This window comes from Poecilia reticulata, chromosome 4 (genome assembly GCF_904066995.2).
Source record: "Poecilia reticulata chromosome 4, P_reticulata-male-v2, whole genome shotgun sequence".
NCBI lineage: Eukaryota > Metazoa > Chordata > Actinopteri > Cyprinodontiformes > Poeciliidae > Poecilia > Poecilia reticulata.
This window is the reverse complement of record NC_088833.1, coordinates 15,825,799-15,847,217: the sequence shown is the minus strand read 5'-3', so window position 1 is coordinate 15,847,217 and position 21,419 is coordinate 15,825,799. Positions and strand designations below refer to the sequence as shown.

The 21,419-nt window shown below is 36.6% G+C and overlaps 2 protein-coding genes across 10 annotated transcripts in view; one reads left to right on the top strand and one right to left on the bottom strand.

Moving 5' to 3' along the window:
• Positions 1-34: 34 nt before the first annotated feature.
• prkacba (protein kinase, cAMP-dependent, catalytic, beta a) lies at positions 35-15,999 on the bottom strand. Of its 3 annotated transcripts, none has more exons than XM_008408042.3 (10): positions 15,628-15,999; positions 9,679-9,740; positions 9,313-9,441; positions 7,052-7,150; positions 6,292-6,374; positions 6,049-6,175; positions 5,837-5,932; positions 4,208-4,330; positions 3,045-3,209; positions 35-2,957 (listed from the first exon to the last, which is right to left on the bottom strand). In XM_008408042.3, exons 1-10 carry the CDS (start codon positions 15,671-15,673, stop codon positions 2,832-2,834), a joined length of 1,056 nt encoding a protein of 351 aa, XP_008406264.1. In that variant the 5' UTR covers positions 15,674-15,999; the 3' UTR covers positions 35-2,831. The 3 variants fall into 3 exon arrangements, with proteins under 3 accessions (XP_008406264.1, XP_008406262.2, XP_081462474.1); XM_008408040.3 differs by lacking the exon at positions 15,628-15,999 and adding an exon at positions 13,342-14,357; XM_081606348.1 differs by lacking the exon at positions 15,628-15,999 and adding an exon at positions 12,321-12,720.
• Positions 16,000-17,080: 1,081 nt separating this feature from the next.
• Positions 17,081-21,419, top strand: part of ttll7 (tubulin tyrosine ligase-like family, member 7) — an 87,911-nt gene continuing 83,572 nt past the window's right edge. For 2 of the 7 annotated variants that reach the window (XM_008408047.3, XM_008408050.3), the window contains exon 1: positions 17,541-17,807. The gene's annotated coding sequence lies outside the window, so the exon portion shown is untranslated. Of the gene's footprint in view, positions 17,391-17,537; positions 17,808-17,842; positions 18,632-21,419 lie in introns of those variants that run through there. The other 5 variants (XM_081606345.1, XM_081606346.1, XM_008408043.3 and 2 more) reach the window with 5 other exon arrangements.

Sequence of the window (21,419 nt, the reverse complement as noted above, 5' to 3'; positions counted from 1 at the left end):
TTAACAACAAGCCTTCCTCACAGAAACACACAAATTGTTGATTTCAATAAAAAGAATTTATTATAATGACATATCCTCTTTGTTACATAAAATCTGCTACAGCAAAGTGTACTTCGCTTGCAAACACAAGTAAATATGATTGGGAAAAATAATGTGTCAGCTTTCTAAATGATGTGCAAAAATATCCACAAACTAAATTACAGACACATTTCAGATTATTGATTCCCATACTGGCACGTGTGACTAGCTACAAGAACTCATAGAACTGATTTCCTTCAGTCAGGAGGAGTGTGAAGTGGCTCAGGGAAAGGTGCCGTCGTTTCACATCAAATTTCGACAAACATCACACACATGAGGGAGGGTGGAACAGATGATACAGAAGAAGAGCTGGCAATTGCCTACACATTTGTTTCTGAGAGGATTTACACACAGGCAGTTGGACAGAGACATGCTTGTGGGCCAGGTGAGATTCATCAAATTCAAAAACATTGGAAATTGTTTATAGGCATACCATCTGTTCACCCTTCAAACTGGACAAAAATATATAATTTCGAATAAATACAAAAGAAAAAAAAGATACATTTCAGTAGGCATTAGAGGTGTCAATATGCATCAAATATAGATGTAGCAAATAAAAAAATAAAAAAAACAATTTTGGTGTTTGCAACGCTTAACATTTTAGGTCTCCATACACATACTGAGACCTATGGAAAATTAAATGTTATTTTGTTAGACTTCTATGTATAAATAAAATGCATAAGTAGCAGTTGTGCCTTCATAAATTAAATCGCATAAAATGCACATGTGCTCAGACAAAATGATTAAAACAAATAATTACTTAAATCCTGTTTTTGAATTTGGTTGTTTAAGAATGTTTAAATTGAACAAAATAGCTTTTTATTCCCTCATATGTAAAGACTCAGGTGTCAGTTTTGGAAAGACTTTCAACAGCGCATTTTTGATTCTTCCTCAGCCCAGTGGAGTCCAGTATCTTATAAATTGAAGTTTAGACTTCTCTGTGGCTGACAGGGAGAGAGAAACGCCTCTTTAAAGGACTACAGGCTTTCCAAAATCAAAAATATATCTGCTATCTGAAAGAAAAAAAAAACATCAAAGGCATACCACCTATGTAGGTACTCAGCATCTGAAATATAGATTTTTATAGATGCAATATTTTGTCATGCTGGAGAAAAGAATGTGGAGTCAGGGACTACATTTTAGCAGCACAATATGCAATGAGTCAGAAGAATCCCTCATAGAAGTTATATTTGTCTCATTGAAATAAAACAAACAAAAAATAATCTTAAGAAGTGGCATAATTGAAAAAAAGTTTTTTTTTTTTTTTTACCTTATTCCCTTTAAAAATGTAACATTTCTATCCGTTAGCAATTTCAATCAGTTGCCACTAAGCGTCGCAAAGCAGAATAGGTCAATCTTGATTAATTCAGTTAGGAAACAGTGTAAAGACTACAAGTTATAACTGCAGGCCGAAGATGGACCAGTCTAGCTGTGACCAAGCTAAATCAATACTTCATGATAGTTCTGTGTTCTGTTATTGCTGCTACGTGATTATGCAGCACTGATTATGGCATTTGCGTTACATAGACCAAAATATCACCTGCTTTCACGCTTCATGCTGTGACACAATTCCAAGGCTACAAAAGGAAAAAAAAAGTGGGGATACTACTATTAGCTTTCAGTAACGCTGCTGCACAACCATACACATGCAAAAGTAAAAAAGAAAAAGGAAAAGAAAACATCATAATCTAGGCTGAGTGCTCCGCTCAGACACAGCAGTTAAGCAGTTAAACTCAAAACAAGACCCAAAGGGGACAACGGTCACCCCATGTGAGCACCACTGCTTTGTATCCTTCAGATAATGTAACAAACTGACCTTTCAGCGATTGGAAAATGCCATGCTAGTGCATTTCTGGACAGACTTTTAAATATACCACAAACAAACGAACGGTGTGCAGAGACAAAACGCAAATATCTTCAGATTCACTTCTTGTGAAATATACTTGTACCTAGAAAATATAGAATTTCTTTCCATCAAAAGACTGAGGTAAAAAGGAAATGTCCTGTGATTGGATATGGATAAATCATGCTACAACTTTTCAGCTGACACAGCGCTTACATGTTTCTGCTTCCTGATACCGCTTGTAAGTAGTAATTCCTTTCCTCAAGAACTGAAAGCGAGAGAATGCATCAGTTTTTCCTTTTTTTAACAATTTGGTCATGCTTTAAAAAAAAAAAAGGAAAAGGATGTCTCACCTTTCAAGGTCTACATGCAAACACAAGCTTCCAGGTCTTGAGGACACCAGAATAATAAAAATGCTGTTTAAATTAATCGAAACTCAACCAGGCCCCTTCCTTAAAAACACGCTGGGGTTCGTAACAGATAACAGATAAAAAAAAAAAAAAAAGATAAAAAAATAAATAAATAAAACTCTTCAACACCTTGTGCAACAACAGGTAATACTACCACTTCTCGTACCTCATTGAAAAGGGACTAATTCATTTTGCATGTTGCTTTTCACATTCAAATTTAAACAAGGAGAGAGAGTCGAAACTAAAAGTTAAAAAAACAAAAACAATGAGAATGTGGTCTAGTACTTCATTGCAGCACGTGAAGGTGTCTGCATAATTTGCCTGTGTGTAGATCGGTGCCAGCAGCACCAGGGGGCATGGCAAAAAAACGACCTCATTTCAGCCGTGTGGAATGAAGGAACGAGGCAATTGTTAGGAGCACAGGATGGCCTCAGTTCCACCTTATAACTCTCACCAGAGTGCAAATATCCCAAAGCCGTGGAAACCTGATGGGGTCCTGGCTAAAAGTCAGCAAACTCTTTCGCACACTTTTCTGTTTGTGAGACGCGAATGTCCTCCTCTTCGTAGTCGTCGAAGTTGCTCGTGTCTCCAGGCCCTCTGCACTTCGGCAAGAAGGGAGCTTCAATCTGGAAAAGTACGAACGCTTAATATGTAGACAAAATCTCTCGGCATGGATTAAAAAAAGCAGACAAGCTCTTGCAGAAAACGAATACCTTTCGCTCGTAGATGGCTATCCAGTCTGTTGTGGAGAACCACTTATGGTTTTTTATGTCATTTACGCCGTTCTTCAGGTTGCCAAATCGCTTCGTAAGATCTACCTGGAGCAGGTTCCTCAGCAGGTCCTTCAGGTCGGAGCTAAAGTGAGAGGGAAATCGTACCTACAAGGAAGGAAGCAGCGCCTTCTGAACAACAGTGATAAATCATATAAAATGAGATGAGCCCCCCTCCTACCAAGGGCCAGAAAGGCTAGAATCCAACAAAATACCAAACATTCAATAAATATTTACTCCTTATTCAAGTTCAGTTTTTTGGGGGGTTACTCTGACATGTTTCAGATCAACAAACAGATTTTACAGTTGCCAAAGTTAACCAGAATAAAAACAGAAAAAAAAAACAGTTTTCAAATGATCATGACTGAATGATTTAATTTATTAGGAAAACAAGCGATCTGAATTATCCAAACCTATGACTGGTTGTTGCCAACCAGTGGCAGCAACAACTGCTTTAACAGTCTTCAACAGTGCTGTGCTGAAATTGTGGTCATGCCATATATCAGTTGAATTTAAGTGTGAACTTTGACTAGGCCACTTCTTGGTTTGCATAGCTTTATACCCTTAATGAAAAGAAATCAGCAACAGATTTTTCTATTTATCCAGACTTCTTTGTCTTGTATTAAAACATCATTGATCACCTGAAACATTTAATTGTGAGAACATAACCAAAAACATCAGAAATATGTAAAGGGATAGAAACTTGTTTCACAGCAGGGTTTATTCATATTATTAAAAGTATTGTTAAAACGTTATTGTCCACCAATGTCACTATGATGCATCATAAATTATGTCTGATTGGTTAACCTGAACAGTAGTTCAACCTCAGGCCAATCACCTTGTCTACAGCAATGTTAGCCCCGCCCCCTGGCTTCGATGAGTAAGACGGATCAAACATATTCATGCTTTATAGGACTATAAAGTAACACAGAACTGAATAAAATATGCTCTCAGCTTATTAAAAAAAAATCACATTTTAATTAATAACTTTCACATTTATTATTTTAAAGATATATCTCGTATATTATGAGGAAAAAAAGCATCCAATAGAAGACCCATACAAGAGAAAGTGCTTGAAATATTCAAACTTGAAAATCTTCTCTTACCTTGCCAGACACAATCTTTTCATAGATCTGTATTGGCTGGTCAGCAAAAAACGGAGGGTAGCCAGCAGCCATCTCATAGATAAGAACTCCCAGTGCCCACCAGTCAACAGCTTTGTTGTAGCCCTAAAAAAAAAAGAAATAAAAAAAAAAGAATCACAATTTTTACTTTTTAGCTTAAATTTGGGAAAGCTAAATACTAGGTCTACAAAAAATGTGTTTTTTTTTTTTATTATTATACTCAAAGAATCCATCAGTATTTTATTGGACTCTAAAGGTTGAAACGAGATCTCAGCTTATTCGTGTCCTTTCAGTTTGTGGGCCGCAAAGTATTATAACCTGAATGTGGATGCTTTGTTTGCAGTTGCTGTGCAGCCATTAAAACACCTAGAGTCACTTGGTATAACCCTGGTGATAATGCACCATGTCAGCACAGCAGTCAGCTTCAATTCCTGCTTGCATCAAAGGCTTCTGACTTCCAGTCTTGTGTCTGAGTCAAGAGAAATAAATTCTCACCCAGACAAGTCACTCAAGCCTTCAAAGTCAATTTGCTGTTTGAAAAAAAAAAAAAAAAAAAGATTCATCTGACCTCACAAATCATTGCCAGCTTGCTTTTAATCCCACTTAACACAAACAGAAATATATCAGACATAAATTTGACGTTATGTCAAAGCAAACTTTACAATAATCCAACTAAACTATATTATTAGACACCGCTTTTTCAAATCCCAATATTTATCCACATCATGCAGCATTTTGCTCTCTTAACATACAGTATTAGTCCTTGGTGAATAGTAACTCATGTTAGATGATGAGTAAATCTCCTCATGATTTGGTGAACAAAATGTAGCCAAATGCTTTTTGAACAATACCTTTCACCAAAAAACCTGTCAGCACTAATACAATTTATGATAATCAAGAGTTTGTTTATGTTTTTTTTTATACCCAGAAATAAAACAAACAAAACCTACCAGGCTAGAAAACTTTAAAGCCACTTTCAGAAACTCTCTATATAAATCTTTAGCCTCTTATCATATTTGTAAATCTCAGTCATCAATTAGCATTGATTCTTACCTAAGTAGTTTGTTTTGTGTGGATGAAACACTGGGTTAACCACGAGTTCAGTTGCCTTCATTAATGAATAGTGGATTGAAAAGATCAACATGTAGAAACAGAATTGTTCCATTTGACACTTTCTTGCTCTTTTTTCGTCTTTCACTCAGTTTTGTATAGCATGCTAAGAAAGATAAAGCATCTACTAGCTGGACTTCTGCTAAATTGAGGTCAGACGTATATATTTAAAAAGGAAACAGTCTGCAGTTTTAGAAAAGCGGGTAAACCATTCTTCAGTTTTTACTTCCAGCAACTACATAAAATACAGTTTGAATAAAAGTGAATATAGGTATAGGTAGGTAGCAACACAAGATAGAAAGTAGTAAAAATGTGATGCTTTTTCACCAATGAGTGCTCAAAACAATCTAATCTTAAGCTACATGTGTTGGAAATTGTCAATTTTTCAAATCATCTCCTTACCTTTGTACTTACATAGTTTAGCGTTACCTGATCAATTGGATTAATCTAACAAACAAATTTGAAGATCTATTGCTTTGAAACCCTTGCTGAGGGGTTCACCTTGCTGAGGATGATCTCTGGAGCCAGGTACTCAGGAGTTCCACACAATGTCCAAGTTCTGCCTTTTACCCGTTTGGCAAAGCCAAAGTCTGTGACCTGGGAAAAAGATGACACAGCCATGTGAAGATATGTCAATCGGTTTTCAGTTTGTTTTTTTTTCCTGCTCTCGTAACTTTTTTTTTCCAACAATAAAGCTGAGATGGACTGGTTACCTGGATGTATCCATGTTGATCTATGAGCAGGTTTTCAGGCTTTAGGTCTCTGTAGATGAGGTCTAAGGAGTGAAGGTACTCAAAAGTGAGCACGATCTGAGCTGCATAAAATCTTGCATGATGTTCACTGAAAGAGGGAAACAAAGATTTAGACAAAGAGTAAGGCATGTCTCTTCTGAGAGAAATGGGTAAATAGACTGATGAATAAATCAAAAAACAACCCCCCAAAAATGTGCATTATACCTGAACCTTCCTGTGCGTCTGAGGTGTGAGAACATTTCTCCACCGGGCACATATTCCATCACCATGTAGAGGTTTGAGTTGTCCTGAGATGTATATTCAAATAAAGTTAATTCCCATATAATAACATTTACTTTTCAAATTAAGGGACATCCTTATATAAACAATGATGTAGTTTTAGACATGATTTTTACTGCTAAAAATTAATAATCAAACTCCAACTCAGACACATGCCCCAGACTTTCTTCCTAGTAATGACGGTAAACATACACCAAAAACACTTTAGCGGCTGCATTTTCTGCTATCAACAAGTACGGCAGCAACTCGCAGTCGCAAAAGTAAGAAAATAACAGAAACACAATCTTTCCAATCCAGTAAAACAGGACAGGTTGGATTTGTGGGACTGTTGAGAGCAACTGATCACCAGCATGAACCAGCTGTAAATGTAAAGCAGAAGAAGTAATGTTTCTTTTTTGTATCACAAAACCACCTGGGTAATGTCATCCTAAAGCCGAATGAGAAACTGAATCACATTACAACGTTTGCCTTTGCTAATAAATGTCTGACTTCAGACAGCTCGTTTCACCGAAATCACTTTATTTCTTTGAAATTATGTAAAAGTGTATATCACCTCGTAAGAGCTGATTTTCAGGACAGGGTTTAAATTTTAAATAGTTGACAATGACATTCGGAGAAATAAACTGAGAGAAAGTTTTCAAAATGAGACAGAAAACCCTGCAGAAGGGTTTGGATCCATCAGTACCTTGAAAGCGTATTCCAATCTGACGAGGAACGGGAAGGAGACGGCCTGTAGTATTCTTTTCTCATTTAGTGTGTGTTCTATCTGCTTCAACTTCACCACCTGAAAACATAAGGAAACAAATTAGATCAGAATGTTTTCCTTAGTTGTTTACTGGTCTGTCAGATATTGTTCAAAGTTGTACGTCAGCACACAGACGGTGGGACAGCAGCAAAGTTACCACCAAACGATACTAATAATTAACAAACGTGTAAGCTAGAGAGCTCAGAAATGGTGCAAAACCTTCATGATAAAGAGACTGTCAACATATATATGCAAAATAACAGCACACTATATGATGAACAGATGTCTAGACAAGTTTTTGTGCCTTTTATAAATGTTTTTGTGGAATTTGACAAGTAGAAAATATGTTGTATCAGGTTTATTTTTAAAAAAATATTTAAAGAGTGGTATGTATTTGTATCCCTCCTCTCTGGTGAAATAGAGGAATCATGTAAAATTTTGATCCTAAATGAACTCCCAAAGCCTAAAGAAGTCAAATAATACTAGTAGACAATGTCTAACTTTGAGTTATGTAATTTTGGGTTTTTCTCATACTAGTGAACAAGCAGCATGAGGAAAAACCAAAGAACACAGTAAACAGGTCAGGGATAAAGTTGTGAAGAAATTTAAAGCATGGTCAGGTTATAATTCAAAGTTAATAAAAGCTTTAAAACACCACATCTTTGTGATCTGAAAATCTAAAGGAGAATGACGCAACCTACAAAACTAAGTATTAAGATATAGATGTCTACCTAAATTGAGCAATGTGAAAATGCATCTGCAAGACACAAGAGGCCCATGGTCACTCTGGAGAAGCTGCAGAGCACCAGTGCTCAGGTGTGAGAATGTGCAGACAGGACAACTAGTGCTAATGGATTGCACAAATACACGAGAGCAGAAAAAGTTTGCCATGCAGGTACCACTGCAAACATGAGGAAGAAGCTGCTCGAGTCAGATGAGACCAAAGTTTCAATTTTTGGTCGACATGCAAAGCACTTTGTGTGGCAAAAAAACCATAACTGCAAACCATACTGAACACACCACCCCCCATGTGAAACGTGCTGGTGGTAGCATCAAGCTGTGCAAAAATCCTCTTAAGTTAACTGGACAGTGGATAGAGACAAATACTGATTGTGCGGCGAGGCAAAGACCCTGGACATGTAGCTAGAACGACAATGTTTTAATTACAATCAAAACATATGAATGTGTTAGAATTGCTCAGTCAAAAGTCAGAAATAAATCCAACAGAGAATATGTGGCAATACTTGACGACGGCTGTTCCCAGCTTCTTTTTAGCTAAATATGAGTCTAAATATGAGCTAATATATAAACTGAAAAACAAAATGTAGCCTAGAGACCTCACCAAAAGACTTGCAGACGAAATTGCACTTATAGGTGATTTTACAAAGTTTCCACTCTTAGGGGCTGAATAATGCCATGGGCATCTCACACTTGTCATACTTTTATGTGTAAAATGCCAAGGTGTATGAATATTTTTTCAAGGAAATGCGTTCACATTTCATAATGAGATGAATGGGCAGATCACCATCTGAACTCAGACATTATGTACAAACTAGAGTCAAAAGCTAAAAGAAGGTCGTACAGCTAGCAAGTCGGCGTATTTACAGAGGGGGATGCAGAATTTGTCGTAGCACAACAACAACAAGGGCTTGGAAGACAAAAGGTTCTGAATCACCAATGCAAGCTAGGAGCAAAATATACTATTAAACTGTGACACATCAGGTAAAAACTATCTAAAGCTACATGTCAGTTTGTCTAATAAAATATAGTTTAAACACTTTTTGTATTAGGCAGGACTAGTTAATGAGGAAAAAGAGGCCAAGGCCATACTGTGTAGAAGAAAAATTTTAAGCTGTTTTGTTGAAGTGAAATTTAAAGTGAGACAGGTTAACCTCTTAAATCAACAGCCACATTCAGGGGAACAGAGCAGCGCTAGAAGAGCAACAATGCCTGTCTGTACCACTTCCACATCAGTATTTAAAGACCGAAACTCTCATACGAAGGGGTTTTCAGTGATAATGTACTAGCAGCACATAAAAGGAAGCACTCCATTTCCTTTCATCAGATACACAGCGCCTGCATTTACATGAAGAATTTCTGCTGAATTTTTTTCTTCTTCATACAAGCAAGCCTTTACGGCAGCAGTAGTTAATACGGTTTAAGGGTGTTGTGATGGACATATTTTAACAATGTGCACTTACTTTTTGCTTGTCCAAGATCTTCATGGCGTAGAACTGGTTTGTTCCTTTATGCCTCACAAGCATCACACGTCCAAATGAGCCAGTGCCCAGAGTCTTGAACCTTTCAAACTCATCCAGGGTTGTTGTACACTGTTAAAATACGTTGTAATAAAAACAAGGAAGTCAGTTGATATAGCTCAAGAAGGATGGAAACATTTGCAGTGAAAGTGGCTGCTCTTTGCAAAAAGTTGTAGAAATACCCAATGAGTTAACATTCCAGATATTTTTAACTAAAGGAAGACACTTGTATATCAAAAACTGCATGTGCATTTTTTTCAAAAATCATAAACAAACAAATGAAATTTAAATAATGAAAAAGGACTTTACCTGAGCGGGACACTCCCATTTTCTTAAAAAATCTTCTTTGGCTTTTGCTAAGAACTCTTTCACTAAAAATAAACAAGAAAAATTGTTTTAAATTAAAGCAATTCAAATTTCAGGACATACCAACATAAAGTCTAATTTTACATTCAGGGAATTAAAAAAGGCAGTTTACACCTTCAGGGGAACAAAAGCATTCTGAGGTCAGGCAAATGTCAGTAAAAAAAAAAGTATTCCAAGTCAAAACCACACGCCTTAGCAGGAAAGTTTAAATCACAAAGTGATGCAAAGAGCTCCGTGAACTTTACAGGGCTGGCCAAATTCGAGACAAGCTGTTCTGCATCTCTTTCAAGAGTGGTTGCGGTAAAGGAAAGAGACAATAACGTAGTCGGCAGACAAAAAAACAAGAGGTACAACATACATGTAACTGAGAACACAGAGCAGGCATGGTGAGGACAGTGCACTGTCAAAGTCACGGCTGACATGAGGTGTCCAAAGTCACAGAGTCATTGAAAGCTGTGAAAAATCTCTGGTGTTATGGTTTGGATTTTACTTAGTCATTACATTCTTCCCATTGATCATGAAAAGAAAAGGCTAAGCACATCCTATATTTGCAAAAATTAATCTGTTTTTAAATTAAAAGCATCATAGAGGTGACATTTTTTTAATTATATTTAGAATGTGTTATATATAACGGCTTCCGTTTTTATGTTTTGTCACACTTGAATATTTCAGATCATCCAACAACTTTTAATATCAACCACAGGTAACCTGAGCAAAAACCAAAAACAGTTTTAAAATTATGGTTTTATTTATAGGAAATTAAACTGGATAGGTTAATATTAAAACGCATTGTCTGTCTCTAAATGTTAAATCACAAACTGACAGTGATTACCCATATTATTTTATTCGGTCTCACTAGTCACACTTGACTGATGACTGCTTGACATGTTAAATCAAGAAATTACTTAGAACCTGGCAGACCACATGAAGTAAGCTACAAGCCCTTGAAAAGCAACACACAGTGCCAGATGACAGCAGATGAGCAGACATCTTTCACTTCTCAGCTTTTGGACAGCAGCACCTCAAGGAAAGCGTAATTTCCAACATAAGGAGAATATATGGAAAACCTGATGAACCTTCTTAGGAGTGCCGCCTGCTCTTCCAAAATTACTCCAAAACCAATTGGAAAGCTCATTCAGGAGGTTACAGGAGAAACCAGAAGAACGTTTAGCGCATTAAGTCCTTGTTGAATCATGAACGCTTACAATCAGTGTTCATGATTTAACAATAAATGGAGTATGTCCAGAGAACAATGTGTAACTTTAATCTCAGCTGTACTTGGACTACGCAGCAGGACTAGTCCATCTGAAGACCACCCTTGACTCGTTCAAACAGAGTTGTCTAGTCAAAGTCTGGAATTAAACCCAACGGAGTCGCTGTGACCTGGCAGTAAATACTGTTCATGTGCAAAAACATTCCAGTGCAGCTGAATTAAAGCTATTTTGCAAAAGAGAGGGTCAAAATTCACCCGCAGCGATTCAAAAGAATCATCTCCACTTATCACAAATGCCAGACGGAAGTGTTTGCTCACAAATTTGGTCCAACTAACCAAAATTCTAATTGGGTCAGGTCAGTTTAGTTTTGCTTTTACTCCTCTATAAATAAAATCCTCATTTGAAAACTGTGTAATTTCTCAGGATATATTTGCCTGACATTAATATTTCGTTGATGATCTGAAATATATCTGTGCAACAACAAAGAAAAAATCTGTAAGGGGGTAAAGAATTATTTACTGCAATGAATTATAAGGGGAGAGTTTTATCAATTTGTGTGCACATATTTTAAACATTTTCACACTGTGTTTTTTAGAAAATTAGATAGGAATTCTATTTGTATGTGGTTATATGTACTCAAATTTTAAAAACATATGGCTTCAGAGTCAGTTTGGCCTAAACTGTTTCTATGGCTTAAAGAACCCAATGAGATGGGACAGAAAGAGCTACTGGAGCTTTATCTGCCCCTCCCCAACCTGTTGCTGTACACTACCAGTCAGCCTATAGGAGCCTACTGCACTTTTCTATAAATTGCATACAAGAAGAAAGTGTCTTTTTGGTCACAAAAACGATTAACCATCTAAGCGTGTTTTGTCCTTTTAAATGCAACTCTTCTGGTAAGGCAGCAGATCTGAATCCAACAAAAAAATGAAGGAATTATAAGATTATCCTCACTTATGCATCAGTTTCTGTGACCCAAACCCTTTTTTTTTTTTACAATTGTTTTTAGACCATATGAAACAACAAAATTTACTAAGCACCATGAGCAAAATTAAGGTGATCTCAATTTTATGTTCAACTGTGTAATCAAATAATGTCATCACATGAATAATCAATTAAAATAGCTTAAAATGTTTAACATTTGGTTAAGCTCACCTACTGAAATGAAATTCACTGACAGATTACGAACTTTTACTATGTAATAAGAGTTTTTCAAAAAAAAAAAATTTGACAAATTGTAAATTTTAATATTGGATTGGCTGTTTGTTCATCAATTTCATTTATATAAAATATAACTAGTTTTTGCATTTGTTTTTGCAAGATAAATATCCTCTCTGTGACTTGGGATGCCTCATGGAACAATGAGCGTACCAAAAGTCTCTACAGTTCGCCAGGGATTGCAGGAACATTCACCCATATGGATGGAAATGATGGAGAAGAAAAGAGAGGAAGAACAGTTTATGAAGAGCTGAAAACAACAACATTTCAGAACCACATGTAGAAAAAACGAACACTGGAGACAATGTAAGGCATCCGTGTCACTGTGCAGGTATGTAACCAAATTAAGCGCTTTACTTCTGTTTGTTGACTACTAATAGAAATTCCAGTTTACATCAAAAAGATAAAGAATTAAGGTATTCCTGCTACCGTGCAGGAATAATTAGGTTTTCCAAATCCTTTTATTTTTAAGTAGGGCTGCACGGTGTTAGGAAATCAAATAATATAGTTAAACTGCAATAAAAATATTGAGATTTCCTCACTCTTCTTGTTATTGTGCAACTCTTCTTAAGCTACATTTAAATGTATTTATTTTAGACTTTTACTCAGTAGTATATATATATATATATATATATTTTGTCTGCACTGACAATATAGGTCAGTTTTATTTTTCACAAAGACAAAAAAAAGACAACACCGATTGTGAAAGCCAATGAAAAAAGCACATTTCAAACTAAACAGTGCACAAAACAGACAAGACACAGATATTAAGATGTCAGATTATATTACATGACTAAAGCGCCAGAAACAGCCTGCAATACAAAGCGTTATGCTTAAAATAACTGTGTTAATGTTCTGGTAGGTAAAAAGTGACGATGTGAATGTGAAAAAAATAACAGAAAAGGGAAACTATTTGGGGAACATACTGAAAAAACGCCCTATAAAAGTTGAATTTAAGGCTTAAATTTAGTTTTGAAATCTGATAACACAAACATGAAAAAAAAAACTCTTGAGCACAATACATAAACTGTTATGTTTAAGAGCCCAAGCCATTGGCTTGATGGAAAAGATGTTACAAGGGAAAATATCTGAGTTTCTATCAGTTTTCTGAAGAAACAACAACCCACCCTGCTCAGAGCTGAAGATTAGAGAAAAAGAAATCCACTGCACTTACTCAACTTATCCCACATGACGGTGAACTCAGAGATCAGAGGCACCTCACTCTCCTGTCCCTTGTTTTCTTGTCCACTCTTAAGATATTTGTTGATTAAGCGACTGGCAAAGGAGTGATCCTTTCCCTGTGCCATTTTAAGGCAAATATCTCGATGTGCGAGTATGAAAAGCTCTCAGGCGAAGAAACCGTTTGCAGGCTTAACACCAGTGATACTAACTTCCTGTATGCAGTCAAGTGCTCTGCAATGGCTGGTTAACCACATAAAGTTGAGCTTCCTGTTCACGTCCTCTGCTACAGTGGCCAAATACATGTCCAGCGTCGTCACTGTGCTGTTTGAAAGCACTTTGCAACATCTTACAGGCAAATTGTTATGTCGGAGTGTTTTTTGACGGGGAAAATTTAAACAGAGCCTGGAAGGCCTGACTTCAAATGTCATATCAAAAACATAGTGCAACCATGGCAAGTCAAGACTGCTGATAAGAAACCTGTTACACCCACAAAGTAGCAGAAAGAGGCATAGCGTTCAGGATAGTGTGCTCTCTGGTGGATATGTTTCATACTGCAGATCTTCAGTTTTCTAACTATTAACCTCAGCAATAATAAGAATAATAATAAAAAAAATCAAGAATAGTCAAAAAATATATATATATATATTTTGCTTAATTAGTTTTTACATGTCAAAATAACAGATTGAATGTTTAGAATAAACATGGAAATCTAAGTTATGGCATCGCGTTTGCTTGTGCTTTCCGTTGAATCTTGTTTCAGCTCCAGCCCTCCTCTGCAGAAACCGCAGGTGGCCCGAGTCACAGGTTTGTTAGACAGCGCAAACTAATGCCAATCAGGAAGCAGGTCAAGATCAGGGCTCTGCAGACAGGCCACTGCTATGACACAGTTGGGTGGATTAGGCTGGCTGCTCACAACAACATACCCATGACGGCGTCCTCCAAGGAATCTATGGATGAGTTTTATTAGATATGTTTGCAAATTTTCAAAAAAAAAAAAATTGTTTCATGTCATGACAAATAAATTTATTTGTAAAACTCTCATGATGTCAAGATCATTTGAATTTACTTTTGCATCTGATGGAAAAAGTATTCCACACATATGAAATCAGCTGGTTTTCGTTTTACTGAAAACATAGTCTAACACTTTAAGGTTGTTCTAAATCCTATTACACTGGAAATAATTATTGTGGAACAAGAATTGGTATGATAAGAATTAATCATTATGTGAGAAAAAAAAATCAACCTGATGACCTTTGCAATTCTCCAAAACTTGACAACATGATTGGTATTGCTACTTTTGCTATTGGAACCACTGTTGATTCCATGAGAGAACAAATACTATGTACACTAATGTCTGCAAAATGTGACTGGATGCAATTACAGTGCAATGTTTGGCAGCACAGTTACTCTATGCATCTGTTTTATTTAGACATTTTAAGCCAAAAGTCTATGATAAATCTTTATCATAGACTTTTGGCTTTGCAATAATTCAATAATTCACTTTTAGAATTATTGCAACAAATGCCACAAAATGTTATGCTAACATTTCACCCCAATATCGCCCTATTACAGCTGTTTTTCACAGATTATAGGTAGCAGAATACACTTCTTATTGGGTTAATAGCACAGTAAGAACCTCAGTTTCCTTGCTATTCAAATTAACGGCAAGTAACATTTGTGAATATTTAGATATGACAGATCTTGTTAAATAAACATGTGAAAGTACCAACTGTAAAAAGGATTAGTCAAACCAAACACATAAACTCTAATGGTGGTGGGTTTCAGCTGACTCCAGGCCACCTCCTGCAGCTTGTTTGGTGATGTTATCTTGCTTTCAGGCACGTGATGTGAGCCCAAAGTTAAACAGAGCGTCTTGCAGGCTCATCTTAAACACAACATAAAAAAAAAAAACAACAAAAAAACTATCTATTTATTTAATCAATCGGGTGCTCTTCTTTGAAAACCCCACAGCGAGCCTGATGACGAACGCGCTGACAAATATTCAAATACTAGCTGCTTTTAGCATTTGTTAACAGTTTCCAACTGAAAGCATCAGCAACCCCACGTTGTTACGAACCCTGCGAACTCGCGTTGCAGAACTGTCCTACCAAAGATGGTTCTCCTGTGCAGCCCATGTTACTGTACTGTCTGCTCCAGTGCTGTACAACTGCTAAAGGATGCTACTCACTGCATTTTGAAAGCAAGCTCGCAAATGATGATACAGCAAACGTTAAATGGCAATGGCTGAGAGCAAACGGGATGACTTCCGTGTGCTCACCGCTTTCCTGCTCATTTCCTTTCTTGGCAGTTGCTGCGTTTCCCATCGTAGGAAGACAGGGCGATCCACAGCTGGCTAGGAGCGATGATGGTGGCCGTTAGCTAACAGGCTCCTTCGTTAGCTCGATAACAAATTTCAGCTTGCTCACACTGGCTGGTTACAAACACCATCAACGTGCTCTTCTTATGAACAGAACCTGGTCGTGCTCGGCTGGCCTACTTGATGATGTTTATGTATCGTGTCCTTTTCGTCGTTCATGTATGCCTCTGCTGGAATGACAACATGATCCAGACTTTTCACCTCTGCCTCCTGTCGTCCTGCGCTGCGTTCACTTCATATGGGAATACCCATGGATGCGCTTGATAGGTGGAATGCTGCCTTCACTGACCACTGGGGAAAAAACACGCATAGAGATTGAGTGTTACATTTAGTCTGGAGTGTGAAGAGTTCAAACAAATGACTCCATGTTTCTATCCAATACTACAAGTTGTGACACGGTTCTGTTTTCTGATGTGAGTAATTGTCGTGAAAATTGGAAAAGTGTTATAGTATATGTGATGATTATAATATAATATAATAATATATAATATACAAGTTGGTCATTTTTGCAAATATAATCTCCAATCAAATAAAAATCTTCCTTTCATTATAAAATATTATTGGTGTATAGTAAAAACTACACAGCGTGCAGTGCCATCTCCATTTTCTCCTACAATCTGCCAATATATTAGCAGTCACACATTATATTGTGAGTGCCAAGTGAATTTAAGGTCATATTTACATAACAGTACCACTGTTACTAAATTACTAATCATTACTAAAAATAAGTTGGAAAGCACTTGTTTTCTCAGTTTCCTGTTTACAATAAGATATCCAAAAAATATGTAAAGATGGCTAGCTCTGTCCAACTTTCCTGTTTAGGAAGCAGACATATTTAATGTAAACTGGCTGATCAAAGTACAGTTGCCATTTTAATCTTGTATGTGGTGCTACATCAAATTTATTTTTTGTATTTAACAAAAAAGAAAGATGTCATTAAGTCATTGAATTGAAATTAATAGTCATTAAGCTTGCTGCTAGTATTAGTGTAAAATCTTTCTACTGGTTACAACAACCCAATTGCATTTATATTTAATCTACTCTGAATTGCTTTGTCTTGTGCAATTTAAATGTTTATGTAAATGTTCCATAGTGTGTGTAAATAATACTTCTGGAATCATAAGGGACCACTTTAGACTGTTGTATGTTTTTTATTATCTTAATCTTTAATTAAAACAAGCAATTCGCTTTTTGAACTGTTAAAGGTTTTTTTTTTTAATTCTTCCACTAATACCTCCTAATAATCTTCTATGAACATGTCACGTACCTCATAAAAATATATATTTCAAAACAAAGGTAAGTTAAAACAAACTGACAAAAATTACTCCGCAGATGTTTTGAGTAGAGAAACATTATGGGTCAATAGTAGAGATAGAATCTACAATGAGTATTACAGCTAGTTCAGAAATTTAGCAGCTCCACACAAGAAACCACAATCTAACTGTCGAAGATTTCAGAAACAACACAAAGGTGAGAGTTAACACACATTTTAGTGAGCTAAATGACACCTTGATAAACTCTGAAGGAGACGCGCCCATTAGCGGGACTGGATGTTTTTAGCACCATGGCCAGCGACACCGTTGCTAGGCAGCTGTTTGTGTCAGCAAATGGTGAAGGAGGAGCTGCAGGCCGACTTGACGTTAAACTGAATCCTTAAGAAGCAGGCAAGTGTCTCCTTTTCTTTTAAATAGTTATTTATTTTACTCTAACGTGCCAATTTAACCCAAGAGGACCACAGTGCGGTAAGTGTCTGATTTTGCCATACTGCGAACGCAAACTTCAGCAGTTCATCCACGAACTCCCCCCGCCCCCCCTCTTGCAAAGCGCTATTGGTTCCGCCCGGGGACTCGCTCCAGCACTCACAGCAGACAACAGGACCACAATACACTGATTTTATTCTATAATGTTTCAGTCAACGTCATTTATTAGCTGTAACGGTGTTAGACACCACGAGCACTGAATAGTCCTGGAAACACGGTTGGAAGTAGATGCATTCACCAAGGAGGCCTCGGTGTCTCTAAATGGCAGCTGTGTAATCGGAGTGGGACGAGGACAAGAGCTGCACTGGAATAAGACATACGGTAACGTTAACTGTTGTTTCATTTGAGCAGACGTTGCTAAGCTAACTGTAGAGCAGCCCGGTGTCATTTATAATTATTATACGGTGACCCATTTGGGAGGAAATGCTGCTTAAATGTTGTAGAAGCATTTGAATTAAAACACCGTAGTTTGTTGTCATTCGCCAACATTAAGCTGTTGTACACTGGAGGTTAACAGGATGCCAGATCTGCTTCCCTGTTTGCTTTTCTTCCACCTGACCTATGCAACTAGCTAGCATCCTGTCGTTAGCAAACCACTGCTAGCAGCTCATTTATAGCAGTATTACACCTGCTTCGGTTGTTGGAGATTTTATTTGTGAGCTCAAGAAAAGCCCCCATCGTTAAGGCCTTGCATGCCAGATTAAAAGATTTCATGTTGTGCTTGGATTAATACAAAAAAAAAGAAAAAAAGAGCAAGACATCTAAAGAAGGGGGGATGGCCTGCAATCCTTCCAGTGTTCTGGAAGATACCATATTGACTTCTTGCTGAGACAGGCATGATACAGTACAGATCCCCCCACTGGTCTTTGCAGCATAAGCCCACTTAATAAATCTGCCTTTAACTCATAAGCCTTTTTTGCTTATGTTCAGCAAGGCAATAAGCGCCCAGAGCCTGGCTAATTACATACGAGATCTGGTGGTTGGAGATTTGATTTATTTAGTCCTGCTTGTAGTATAGTTTTCACTCTACACACCACATGCTGGCAGAGCACCCTGTGGATGGCCAGCCCTGACAGAGCAGATGGATTATATAAGAGGATTTCTGGATGGCATCATCATTTCTGGCCTTCTCGCAGCAACACACCGTAAGATGAATAGAAAATGTAAAATCTTGTTTTTTCCCCCCCCTTTCATGCATATCTTGGAGTCAGAATACTTATTGATCTCAGATTATTAACAATGGTGTTAGCTAAAGGGTGGTCTAAGGTCATATTATTATTGGATAGATTCTAATATTTGAGGTAATTCCTTCATAGTTAATGTTTGTGTTTTTCTATCTTATATTTAGGCTCCTTAAATATAAGGAGGTATTTTGTTTAGTTATCTTTCCTTCAGTGTTATCCAGGAAGAAATGGTATTGCTTCTGGTTTGAAGCAATACCTTTAAAATAAATATGTATAACACAATATTCTTGCGTTTATTTACAAGAAAAGCAACTATTCTTACCTCTGATTAATACAGTGAGTATTACTACACATCATTATAATATATTTTCTAGGCTGCACAATTTTAGGAAACATTACATTTCCTAAAATTCTCAGTGTTCAATATATTAATATTGAATACTGAGATGACAATATTGACTTTGATTAAACCACATTTTTCTCAGTACTTTCTTTATTGTGCCTCATCAGAGTCTCCCTCTAATGAGGCACAACTTTCTGATCTAGGTCATGAAGATCTGACTTAGATGTGGGAATAAAAGACAGTGAAAACTTACCTCAGTTTTATGAAATATTATTATGAAGCATAGTGTAATGTAATGACACTTGAGCCTCTGTGTAACACACAATATTGCACCAAAGCGCTGCTTTGTGATTGTTTGTAGTGATGCTGAATTGAATTGATATTGCAGTGATGATCAGTCAAAAATATTGAGAAACAGTTTTTGTTCTATAAAATATATTTGTTGTCATTTGATTTGATTAATCAACTTCAGCAAAAATGTACAATTACTCACTAAATAACATTTAATTTCTTGTGCTTGCTGCACAGTTTATTATACCATTTTGCTGTCTATAGTACTCTATAAAGTGTAACAAGCTGATATTTGCCAGGCTATCTGCTTTTAACATCATCAATGTTACCTTAAAATGAGTGATGAGTGATTTGTCTTGAGTTTGTGTTTTTCACAAATGAAAATGTTCAAAATAGCTGAATTTCTCATTATTCTGCTATATTCTGAGAATGCATTCTTTTTTCAGTGTGCTTAGCAGACAGTGTGCTACAGCCAGATAAAACTAAAGTCTTAAGTTTATGCTTTATTCTGATCCGTTTCCTATGCCTTAGTTTTACTTCCTGTCTTTGGCTCACACTATTTACCCTCTCATTGTTAGTCCTCACTTCCATCAGTTTTTACAAACTACCATTAATCCATTTTTCCATCCCATATAGCCATCCTGATGTTCTAAAAAATGACCCCAAATTAAGCTTTATTACAATCTATTAAAATGTGTGCTACATTCTCATGGTGTTACAATTTTCAGTAAAATATCTACCACTGTTTTCTAGCATGTATTGTGCAGCATCTTTCCTATTTGCGTCCTGCTGCATCCCTCTTTGCTTGAGCTGTAAGCTTAGATATATGAATATTGACTGATTGTAGCTAATGGAAATGCTCATCTGATTTGTAAGAAAATGGCTGACTTCTCAATGTTTTTAAAACTATGAAAAGTTAAAAGCATCACTTCAGACGAAACAGTGCGTGGTGTGATAGTGTATTTCAGTACCCTGTGGGTTGATAGCTCCCACACTCGGTCCTCCTCTTAGGTGGAAGGAGCAACAAAACCAGAGTTGGTTACTGTTTACAGGTAATTTTAGGTCCACAATCAATTCTAAACAACTCTCTTTCTACTGATCCTACTTTTATTCATATAATAATTTATTTATTTATTTATTTATTTATTTATTTATTTATTTATTTATTTATTTATTTATTTATTTATGGTGTAACCTGACATCACTCTCCATGACACCTAATGTATCAAGTATCTAGGTAATGGGGTTTATGTTGCTTCTGTGACTAAAATGTTTTTTTTTTGTTATGTATATCTATACACAGAGTGAGTTTTTTCTTATAGTTACATCTTAAAGAGGTTGCATTAATACATCTTAAATTTGTATTAGTGCAACATATAAATTGCATTTGTATGTTGCATACACTAGCCCTAAAGACTTGTGTATACAGCTGGGCATACAGTTCAGACAGAGAGGATCCTGTATTTATACATCCTGCACATTCAGCGCAAAATGAGCCAGTGCAATGTTTCCTTTAGCCTTTTGATTGTGGGTCTGATGACCGCTTTCAAGATGTAACACAGCAAGGAGATAAAACAAGGCCCCTCGGAGAGGGACAGCTTTTGTTAAGATGACATGTGTAATAGGTGTGACACAAGTTGTCATGCAGAAAGAGCACGCAGTTACAATTTTCTTTGCTTTGATGCAATTTTTGCACAACCGTTCAAGATATCTTGCGAATTTGCCATTCAGTAAAAAAAAATTAATTCAATCGGAAGTGCTCTTTTGCTTTTTCCTCATATTTCAATGATGCCCGTGCGAATATATTTAATCTATTGTTTAGTTTCAGTGAATATTTATAATGTTAAATTTCTATAGAATGGGACAATAAATAGTAACAATTGGTGATGAATATTTGTCTGAACATTTTATTGCAGCTTGCTTGCAAACAAACCAGCATTTGTTGTTCTTTTAAAGCCAGAAGAACAAAAAGGGGTGGAGAAAAGCAACACAAAGAGCTGACTCTTCACAAAGAAGCCTTTCTGTGTGCTGTGTGGCAGGAGCACACTGCATTGAGCTAAGCACGCTTGACTTTACTATGACGGCCTTTTGGCTCCCTCTCTTGGTCAAATATTT

Excerpts from the sequence above, each read along its gene's own strand:
- prkacba (XM_008408040.3), bottom strand. The coding sequence starts at position 13,474 with ATGGCACAGGGAAAGGATCACTCCTTTGCCAGTCGCTTAATCAACAAA. Across the intron at positions 6,375-7,051 it reads GATTGGAATACGCTTTCAAG|GACAACTCAAACCTCTACAT; the intron begins GTACTGATGGAT and ends TATACATCTCAG. Across the intron at positions 3,210-4,207 it reads AAAAGATTGTGTCTGGCAAG|GTACGATTTCCCTCTCACTT; the intron begins GTAAGAGAAGAT and ends CCTTCCTTGTAG.